Consider the following 10,405-nt stretch of genomic DNA (forward strand, 5'->3'; position numbering starts at 1 on the left):
CGATCAAACTGCTGAAATATCAAAATTAATTTAATTAAAATCAACGCTCTATAATTTTAGATAATTCAAAATTGATGTTGGTATGAAAGAAGATTATCAAATTCAAAATTTGAACTCAATTAATCTTAGTTTATCGATTAACATTGTTTGTTATTCATTGGGAATAAAACTTCCAGTAATTAATATATTAAAAGAAATTAGAAAGAAGATTAATAATATTAATAAAAAAGGTTACAAATTAGAGCCATTTTTTCTTTCATTTGATTTCTCCGGCGCTCCAACGTTCATATCGTCGACGGTTTTCCACGGTCAAAGTCAAAACGGTCTTCAGAGCCGTTACCCGCCATTCTCGGATGCCAGCTGTCACGGACCCTGCGTGCGCGTATTTCACTCGGGCTTATATATATCTCCCGCACGCACACTTTCTTCTTCAGCACATTCTCACACTAGAATCAGAGCGCTCCATCAACGGCCTCTTCCCTTTTCAGTGTTCGTTGCCCAAACCGAAGGCTAGATAGTTACAAGGCTCCATCAACGACCTCTTCTCTTTTGAGTGTTCGCTGCCCAAACCAAACGCTACATTGTTACCAGGCAATCGGAGGAAGAGAGAGCAGAATTCAAAGAAGTTTCTCGCCTCGTTTCGGTGATGAAAAATAAAGGTGAAGTACAGTGATGATGACTCTGCTCTCTCTTCCTCTGATTGCCTTCAAATTTCGTTTCAGCCTTCTAGTTTATGCGTACTTTGATCGCTGTTTTGGGTTTGAAATTTTAAGGGTACGGTAATGATTCTGCTCTCCCTTCCTCCGATTGCCTTAAAATTTCGTTCTCAGCCTTTTAGTTTTACGGGTAGTTTGGTCGCCGGTCTGAGTTTGAAATTTTAAGGGTACAGTGACAATTCTGCTCTCTTCCTCCGATTGTCTTAAAATTCTGCTCTCTCTTCCTCCGATTGCTTTAAAATTTCGTTCTCAGCCTTTTAGTTTATGCGTAGTTTGGTCGCTGTTTTGGGTTTGAAATTTGAAGGGTACTGTGTTGATTCTGCTCTCTCTTCCTCCGATTGCCTTAAAATTTCGTTCTCAGCCTTTAAGTCTTACGGGTAGTTTGGTCGCCGGTCTGAGTTTGAAATTTTAAGGGTATAGTGATGATTCTGCTCTCTCTTCCTCCGACTGCCATAAAATTTCGTTTTCAGCCTTTTAGTTTTACGGGTAGTTTGGTCGCTGGTCTGAGTTTGAAATTTCAAGGATATAGTGATGATTCTGCTCTCTTCCTCCGATTGCCGTAAAATTTCATTTCAGCCTTTTAATTTTATGCGTAGTTTGGTCGCTGTTCTGGGTTTGAAATTCATTTTTAGGAATTCACTGGAGAACTTCAGAGGTTATTCTTATTTAGGGGTTCAAAAATAATTCAAGTGAACAAAATAAAATGATCCAGGGGTCAAAAGAAGCTACAAAGGATATAAGAAGGCGTTCCAATTAATGCAAATATCCTGTAACGAAAATCGAACAAATGACTTTGAGAGAGAACACCAAGTTTAGACGAGCTTATTCGATTCTTTGATTTCTTAAAATCTATAATTTTAATAAAATAGCTTTCACTGCATTAATCCATAGTTCAATTAGAAAACACACTGAATATTGAAAACCAAGAACCACTCTCCTAGTCTCTGTTATATGGCATGATAACATACTTTCTATGGTTTCTTTAGAAGTTTTTGTCTTGCTAGCTTGCTTCATTGGAAATTACTATATGGGTCGCCAGTCACCCGACAAGGTGCAAAAATGTTGTGAATGGGATTTGACAATTGAATAACACTACAAAATTATTCATGTTGGATTATTTTATGCATAAGCAATAAAATAAGTTAATTCTTGATGCAAAATTTTGAAAATTGATATTTGTATCTGCATTCACCAGATCACCCATTTACGCCCTCTTTCCGTGAGGAAACACTGCGTTCAGAGGTAGTAGTGCAGTTTCTTGATGCTAACTTCATCTGTTGGGGAACACTTGCAAACAGAGGAGATGGTCTGCAGATGGCTACAACATTGGGAGCTACCAATTTCCCGTCCTGTGCTGTAATTGCTCCAGCTCCAGGCGAAAGCATAACAGTCCTGCAACAGGTTGGTTTGGCTTGAGTTCCAAATTTTCTGTTTTAATTAAACTCTTTTGCAGATCCCCCTCTCATATTTCTGAAGATGTCTATAGGGCGTCAGTTGATTGGCATAATAAACGTTCTCTCAAGGCACTCAACTCTTTCGCTTTATGGTCTTTAGATAGCATTCATGCTGACTTTGCAACTCAACAAGCTAGTGCCAAATGCTCTAAAAAGGGAGCACAACATGCTTCCTCAAAATCTCAGGTATCAGTGGTTTGTTTATTTGAAGTTTATTAACTAGTTTTCAACCTTGTTTGTTTTCTGGAAATTTGTAAAGCTAAAATGAACTGCAGGGACTTCAAGGATGATCTAAAAGAGGCTGAAAAGCCTAGGAAATCTATTTCTTTGATGAAATTAGAGTGTTAAAGCCATCTTCGGCAAGAAATGGAATCCCACATAGATAGATACTACAATACCTAATAATGGTAATAACAATACTACAATTTTCTGTATGATTCAAGAATTAATATATTACTGCATAACAGGTTGCCCTATTTGTAGTCCTAGCAATGGTATTACGAAGAAAACCTGAGATTGATATTAATAAGGGAAAACTCAAAGTTTCAAGTACAGGACAAGCTTCCAGTACTTGTCTGGATGATAGTTCAGGTGAATTGATATTGATGTGTTTTATAATTCATTGATGTTTAGTTTCTTTTTTTATGCTTCTTATACTGGATTTCCTTATTCCCATGTCAGGCTTGTCAAGCAGATCTTGCAATAGGGCTTTATGCATGGGCACATTACCTTTTGCCCATAGTTAGTAGTAGAAGTTGTAATCCCCAGTCTAGAGTGAAGGTCGGTATAGTCAAGAGAACTGTTGCTGTTATCTAATATGCTGAAAACAATATGCAAGTTTTTTTTTTTACATTGTACCATTTGCAGGCTACTGAAAGGTTTGAGGCTATCTATCCAACCTTGAAGGAGGTTACACTTGCTGGCTCTCCTGGTAGTAAAGCATTGAAACAAGTTTCAGAGAAGATATTTAGTTTTGCTGCCAAAGCAGCAGGAGAAAGTATGATACTTTGATTTTCTTTCTTTTTTTTTGTACCATTTTGCATATCAACAGTGACTGAGAGAATATCCATTAATAGGTGTTTCAGAGCTATCTGGAGAAGCAACTAACGTTTTCATTTGGTGTTTGACACAAAATGTTGATTGCTACAAGCAATGGGTGAGTTATTCTAGTTCTCTTCCTATACATTTAATCATTTTCATTCCAATTTTCAACTGATCTGGAATATTTTCAAATTCATCCTTTAAAATATGCAATTGTATTTTGCAGGACAAGATTTATGAGGATAACCTAGCAGCTAGTGTTTCTGTTTTGAAAAAGCTTTCTGATGACGCCGAACTAGGCACCTCTTTCGAGTATGGGAAGCCGAAAATCCCCTGGTAACAAAACTGCACCAACTAGTTAGTCCTTTTAAATCCTTCTTGTAATCCTCTTGAGGATACAAAAGTAGTGGCTTTAGTAAGTTTTTAAGTTAATGCTGCTCAACAAGGCTCAATACTCATTTTAGCGTCTTTTAATAAGCCTTTGTGACTTGTTATTTAATGGTGTTAACTTTAAAATTTTGTGTGTTAATCATATATGACATATATAACATGATAACATCCTCTGATTAAGTTACATTACTTTTTTCTTAAAGGTAGAAGGAGTTTGGTCAGCTGAAGAGGAAAAGGCAGAGTCTAAGAAAGAATTTGGTGCAGAGTCTAAAAAGATGTAAGCTTCTGATGGGAGTGAATTTTAGAAAGTATGTTTTGTTGAAATATCATCACTAGCTCAATAAAGTTAAGCCCAATAATTGTACGATCACATTGTATATTTATTTTAGTGACTCTGCAAGTCTTGTGTCGAAAGAGCTTGTTTGGTATTACCGAGGTATGGCCAACACGATGGGTGATTTCCAAATCGTTAGAGGAATCAAGAAACTCAACAATAAAAACTACACGTGGGCAACATGCATGATGCCCTATTTACAAGGACAAGATCTTTGGGAGATCGTTGGCGGGTGTGAAACTATGCCGCCAAAGGAGGATTCTAACGGCGCCTTGCGTAAATGGAGAATCAAAGCAGGCAAAACAATGTTTGCCTTGAAGACCACAATCGGAGAAGAGATGTTAGAACATATTTGGGATGACAAGACACCGAAAGAAGCATGGGACACATTCGTGATGTTGTTCTCAAAGAAGAACGATACAAGGCTACAACTCCTGGAGAATGAGTTGTCAACTTCACAACGTGACATGACAATTGCTTAGTACTTCCACAAGGTCAAGTCGAATTGTTGGGAGATTACTGAACTAGACCCGAAGTCTGCCATTGTAGAATCTCGAATGAAGAGGATTATAATTCACGGATTGCGACCGGAATATAGAAGCTTTATTACTGCTGTACAAGGATGGCTCACTCAATCATCACTTGTAGAGTTCGAAAATTTGTTAGCCAGCCAAGAAGCCATGGCTAAACAATGGGAGGCATCACATTGAAGGGTGAAGAAGAAGCACTCTACACAAGTGAAAGTCGGAGCAATAATAGGCCGTCTACCAAACGTGGATACAATGGTGACAAAAGAAGTTACAAAGGAACTTCACAACCCGAGAGAGCTCAGAAAAACGACAACAAGAGTTTCCAAGGAAAGAGATTTGAAGGTATTTGCTATAATTGCGGGAAAAAGGGCCACATGTCTAGAGATTGTTGGTCCAGTAAAAAGTCGGTTGAAAGCAATGTGGCAATATCCAAAAAGAAGATAGAGGATGAAAGGGATGTAGAGGTACTATGTCCAATAATAGAAGACGAGCTAGCACTCATGGCAATGATGGAAGAGCATATCGATTACGAGGATGACTGGATCATTGATTCAAAATGCTTAAACCACATGATTGACGATCAAAGCGGTGCAATGAAAGAGGGGTAACCCTCAGAGAAGGAAGAATTACCCGACCTTGAGCTAACTGAAAAAATTATTTTACAGAACACAGAGGAGCAAACGGAAGAAATTCTTTTACAGAACACAGAGGAGCAAGCGAAAGAAATTTTTTTATAGAATACAAAGGAGCAAATGGAAGAAATTCTTTTATAGAACACAAAGGAGCAAACGGAAGAAATTCTTTTACAGAACACAAAGGAGCAAACTGAAGAGATTCTTTCACAAAAGACGGGGGAGCAAATTGTACACATTTGCTTAAGTGTTGATGTGCCTGAAGATTCAAGTGACACTAGTGTTGGTGAGCAAGAAGTGACTCAACCAAGCGAGACTAGTGAAAATGAAATGACACCTCAACAACTCAGACATTCAAAAATAATCCTAAAGGCAAATCCAGAGTATGTCAATGCAGTAGAAGACGAAGTTAATGAGCCGGAGACATATGAAGAAGCATCACAAAACTCAGCTTGGCAGAAAGCGATAGAGGAAGAAACTATAAGGCAAAATAAGACCTAAAGAATTGTTTAAAAGAAACGGGTGTCATATCCCCAAGAGGAGCCCAATTGACCCAAAAGATATTCCAATCAAACCAAATAAGATTTAATGGTAATTAAAAAAACTGTACACAGAGGTGTGATCTAATAAGGCTACACTGCACCCAAGGGCGGGTACGAGGTTGACTCTCACAACTTGTTGGGTACTGGGAAGGAAATATGACAAGGAAATACGAACCAAGATATAAGGAAAAACACAAGGATGACCAAGAAAGACTTTAAGTACATGGCCTTAAGGCAGGACAAAAGGCCACAAGGGAAAATCAGAAAAACATGTTTGAGAAGGAGAAATCGATGCAAGGTCCCTCAAGGAACTTGGAAGGACATAACTAAGACCAAGTACTCCTCCCATGCATGGTAATAAAAGTGAACTTTCAAGGACGAAAGTTTTTAAGAGGGGAGAATTTGTAAGAGCCCAAGTAAGACTAAAGATACTCGGGTCAGTTTAGTTTTAAGGGATCCAAAAAAAGGACTAAGAGACCGAAGGAAGGTTAATGGGCCAAACGAAGAGATTTTCAATACCCTAGCAAGAAATTCTAAGGATTCAAGTCTTTGAAAAAGAAATAGTAATTACTCCGAGGAAAGACGGACTTAAGACCTGAAAACCCACCAATAAGCCGTGTATAAGAAAGAAAGAACAAGAGAAGTCTCTAAAACCTTAAAGAAACAAGGTTGTTTATGTAAAAACTTGTTGGGAACGAGAAAGGAAATATTCTCCAAGATATAAGGAAAAACACAAAGATGGCTAATAAGTAAATAAATGTTCAATAGTGACAAATAATAAAATAATTAAAATTACTCTCTTAACCTTTAAATTTATATTTATTTAGTTTCTTAATTTTTATTAGTGTTCAATAAGTCTACCAATATTTATTTCCTAATAAATTTTTAATTTACAATTTCCTGAATAATAAATTTTTTATATATTCAGTTTATCAATTTTAAAAAATATTGAAGAATCTATTAAAAATAAAATTAAAAGAAAGAAAGTAAATGTAGGGTCTCCGAGATGTTCTATTTATAGCGCCGACGCCTTCTTCTCTTTACCAACACACCCAAATCATTTCTTCTGATCATCACACATCTCTTCCTCTACCGTCAGACGCCGCTCTTGGCGTCAGACGCCGCCTAATCAGATGGCTGATGAAGTTGGCGATCGTAGTCGGAGTTTGGAGAATCTAAAGAGAACCCATAATAATAATCGAATATATGAATTTATATTGGAAGTTGCAAACTGTAATGAAAATGTTGAATTTAAATATTACTGAATAAAGTATCATAAAAAAAATTCAAACTCGAGAGGAAAAGTCAGAAGTAGTTTGCATACGAAGGAACAGTGATAGAAGAAGACGAGAGTAATGACGGCTGATCTGTGTTGTGATTGTGACATAAATTATTGGACCAATGGGATTTGGGTTCCCACCAAATACGAATTCTCTAATATCCCATTCGCCTCCGCTTCCCTTTTCTTTTTGCAAATTGCATTCTCTAGACTGGGTCCTCTTTGCTCCTATTTAATCTTTGACCCAACTGGAAATTACCATCACAACCGAGGAAATTCATTCCGGGATCGCTGTTCTTCAGCCGACGAGGTCTAAGGAGTTCGTGTCTGTTCTGGGTTTTGCTTAATTTCATCAATTTCGTTTGTTTTCGCCCCTCTTTCGGAATTCTGTAAGTTCTGGCTAATGGGATTTGGCTTTATCGTTGTTTCTATACTTTTGCCTGGTTGCTATGACCGGCGATTGATCCACTTCGCCGGAACTGTGCTGTATTGCTATTTGATTCACTAGTCTAGGTTTAGATGCTTCTTGTGTCAATATAACAGTTTTTGTGTAGTTCATTTGGAGTTTATAGGAATACCCACTTGTTCGAATAAATGGATTAGTGAGTAGCAACTTCTTCTGGCAAAGTCGTTGACATTTGATGAAAGAAACAGAAATTATTGTGATTTACATAATCTATGGCATATGAAATGAAATGATTGATCGTATACGGATTATATGAATCACAGAATGCGGCTAAAGATTAGGACAATGTGTGGGATGAAAAGAATGATTCTTGTCCTTCCATGTGTGATATAGCAAACTGTTGTTTATTGTTTGAGAATTTCATCATCATTCTTGAATATTGGATTTGGACGTTCCATTTTTCATTTGCCTTTTACATAAACATTTTGCAGGCTGCTTGCTGATCAGTTAACTTAACCTTCAGTTATCATTGTGCAAGATGTTTTCTCTGACTGAATATAATGAGGCTAAAGAATGAGTCATCAAGCTGGTCTACTGATCATTGGCATATCTGTTGGTTTGGCACTTGGTATTTTAATTGCTATCCTGGTATTTTATATCATCAGATGGTACCGAAAGAATGCGTATCTTCGGCGAAGTACAGATGAACGGAGTTTAGAAAATATTCAGATTCGAACGAATGGCTCGAATGCAAGTACTGAATTTAGTGCATCTCTTTCTGGTTCCATTGCTTTTCGGGGATCTGAAATGCTTCATAATGGTTCCTGGTCGCCTTGGAGGAGTCATCACCACAAAGACATAGTTGCTTCAGCATCCGGTGTTCTGAAGTACCCTTACAAGTATACACAATATTTAATATGGGCGTTGTTTTATGCTGAAATTATTCGTTTGTGTTTATTTTTAAGTACTTGACGTGAGACAAGCTGTGAAGTTATCTAATGTACTTGTTTCCCGTACTTTTCAGGGATATTCAGAAGGCTACAGAGAACTTCACTACGCTTTTGGGACAAGGGTCATATGGTCCAGTTTATAAAGCGAAGATGGCCAATGGAGCAGTTCTTGCTGTTAAGGTGCTTGCTTCAGACTCCAAGCAGGGTGAAAATGAGTTTCAAACAGAGGTGAGGGTATTAGCCACGTTTCCATTTCCGCCGTCTTGTGTAGTTATTCTATATTCTTTTCCTACCAATCTCATGTATCAATATAGGATGGGTAATGTCTGTTAATATCACTTGTAAGAACACAAATATCTCTAGGATGGTTTCTCATTAAAGGGAGGAGAAATTCAAGATGAAGTTAACTATTTATTACTTTAATTTTGTCCACTAATTATGTCATTAAATTACTCTTGTGGACTCTTTATATTGACTTTATTGTAGATATCACTGAACACTTTATACTAATATCCATAGTTTGGTTTGCTGTAGGTAAGTCTACTAGGAAGATTGCATCATCGTAATCTTGTGAATTTGATGGGGTACTGCATTGATAAAGGAAGCCATATGCTAATTTATGAGTTCATGAGTAATGGAAGTTTGGACGATCTTCTTTACAGTAAGTTTGAAGCTCATCAATCATTTAAAGATATCTTTTTATGATTATTGTTTGCAAATTTTCTGAAAGTACAATCTTATGTTTTCGGGTAAATGTCGAAAACATGTTAGCATTTATAGCATGAAACTTGAAGATTTTACATTATTCTCAGCAATTTAAGACTAATGTGTCAGCGTTTGAATGTTTAGCATTCATAGTTAAACCAATTTACTTTTTGTATATGATTTTCATGCTCTACATGCATTCAGATTCAGAAAATCGTGTCTTGAGTTGGGACGAGAGGCTACAGATTGCTCTTGATATCTGTCACGGAGTCGAGTACCTTCATGAAGGGGTATTCCAAGTTTCTTATTTTTCATACTTTATCGGAGTAAGTGTTTGTTGGATAATTCATTTATATTTTCTTGAAACAGGCTGTTCCTCCAGTCATACATCGTGATTTGAAGTCTGCCAATATATTGTTGGATCATACAATGAGAGCTAAGGTATGTTCTGGAGAGTTTTTCTTATGGTTTGATATCTCACTCAAGGAATGCCAACAATTTAAAGAACACTGGAGATCACCATAGATTTTAAGGGCTGGGATTTTATTTGAGAGTGAGAAATTCTATTTTTTTGTATTTGCCATTCATCATTTACATGCACATGTTATAGGTTGCTGATTTTGGGCTGTCAAAGGAAGAAGTTTTTGATGGCCGGAATTCTGGTCTGAAGGGTACATACGGCTACATAGACCCGGCATACATGGCTACGAACAAGTTCACGATGAAGAGCGACGTCTATAGTTTCGGCATAATCATTTTTGAACTAATCACAGCCATTCATCCACACCAAAATTTAGTGGATTATATCAATCTCGTGAGTGTTTCCTCCATAGTACACAACTTTTTACCTTGAAGTACACATTTCATGATTTTCAGACCAACATTTTCAGGCTGGAATGAGCCCTGATGGGATTGATGAGATAATTGACAAGCAACTAGGTGGAGAATACAACCTTGAAGAAGCAAGAAAGCTAGCTGAAATTGGTCATAGATGCTTGCATAATATTCCGAGAAAACGACCTTTAATTAGCGAAGTTTCGCAGGCGATATTGAAGATAAAGCAGAGGCGACTTGGGAAAGTTAATAACACGTCTTTTGCTAGCATAGATCTTACAAGAGCAGTGAGCAGAATTGAGGAACAACAGGTGGAATTGGGTAGGATTGCTGGCCTAGCGTGAATCATTTCTAATGATTTTAGATGTTTTTCTTTTGGCTTTCCTCAATCTTTGTTATACGTTCTTCCATTTCCCCCTCTTAAAGAAAAAGAAATCATTGTTGTGTTGAACCTGTGGCTTTCATTTTGCCCCCTTTGCTTAATAACTTGGGTGGGTGATACAGATTTTTGTTATACAAAAACCATGTAGTAATATTCACTGTCCGATTTTAACAATTTATGTACCATCAATCAATCCAACTCTACAATAAC

General features: G+C 37.2%; 2 protein-coding genes across 9 annotated transcripts; both read left to right on the plus strand.

The window, feature by feature from the left end:
* The first annotated feature begins 290 nt into the window (after positions 1 to 290).
* LOC111487064 lies at positions 291 to 6,382 on the plus strand. Of its 8 annotated transcripts, XR_002718977.1 has the most exons (11): positions 406 to 659; positions 1,912 to 2,117; positions 2,203 to 2,356; positions 2,446 to 2,577; positions 2,638 to 2,761; positions 2,852 to 2,950; positions 3,038 to 3,167; positions 3,247 to 3,326; positions 3,438 to 3,547; positions 3,805 to 3,878; positions 3,991 to 6,382. XR_002718977.1 is itself a non-coding variant. In XM_023134289.1 (10 exons), exons 5-10 carry the CDS (start codon positions 2,750 to 2,752, stop codon positions 3,806 to 3,808), a joined length of 435 nt encoding a protein of 144 aa, XP_022990057.1. In that variant the 5' UTR covers positions 406 to 659; positions 1,912 to 2,117; positions 2,203 to 2,356; positions 2,446 to 2,577; positions 2,638 to 2,749; the 3' UTR covers positions 3,809 to 6,382. The 8 variants fall into 8 exon arrangements, 6 of the variants coding, with proteins under 6 accessions (XP_022990057.1, XP_022990052.1, XP_022990056.1 ...); XM_023134289.1 differs by having other exon boundaries at positions 3,805 to 6,382; XM_023134284.1 differs by lacking the exons at positions 3,805 to 3,878; positions 3,991 to 6,382 and having other exon boundaries at positions 407 to 659; positions 2,654 to 2,761; positions 3,438 to 3,664.
* Positions 6,383 to 6,958: 576 nt separating this feature from the next.
* On the plus strand, positions 6,959 to 10,377 carry LOC111487126 (calcium/calmodulin-regulated receptor-like kinase 2). Its single transcript, XM_023134380.1, has 8 exons — positions 6,959 to 7,307; positions 7,816 to 8,223; positions 8,349 to 8,502; positions 8,809 to 8,935; positions 9,184 to 9,269; positions 9,349 to 9,420; positions 9,590 to 9,793; positions 9,870 to 10,377. Exons 2-8 carry the CDS (start codon positions 7,898 to 7,900, stop codon positions 10,155 to 10,157), a joined length of 1,257 nt encoding a protein of 418 aa, XP_022990148.1. The 5' UTR covers positions 6,959 to 7,307; positions 7,816 to 7,897; the 3' UTR covers positions 10,158 to 10,377.
* The last annotated feature ends 28 nt before the right edge of the window (positions 10,378 to 10,405 follow it).

Source organism: Cucurbita maxima, unplaced genomic scaffold, assembly GCF_002738345.1.
Source record: "Cucurbita maxima cultivar Rimu unplaced genomic scaffold, Cmax_1.0 Cma_Scf00012, whole genome shotgun sequence".
Lineage (NCBI taxonomy): Eukaryota > Viridiplantae > Streptophyta > Magnoliopsida > Cucurbitales > Cucurbitaceae > Cucurbita > Cucurbita maxima.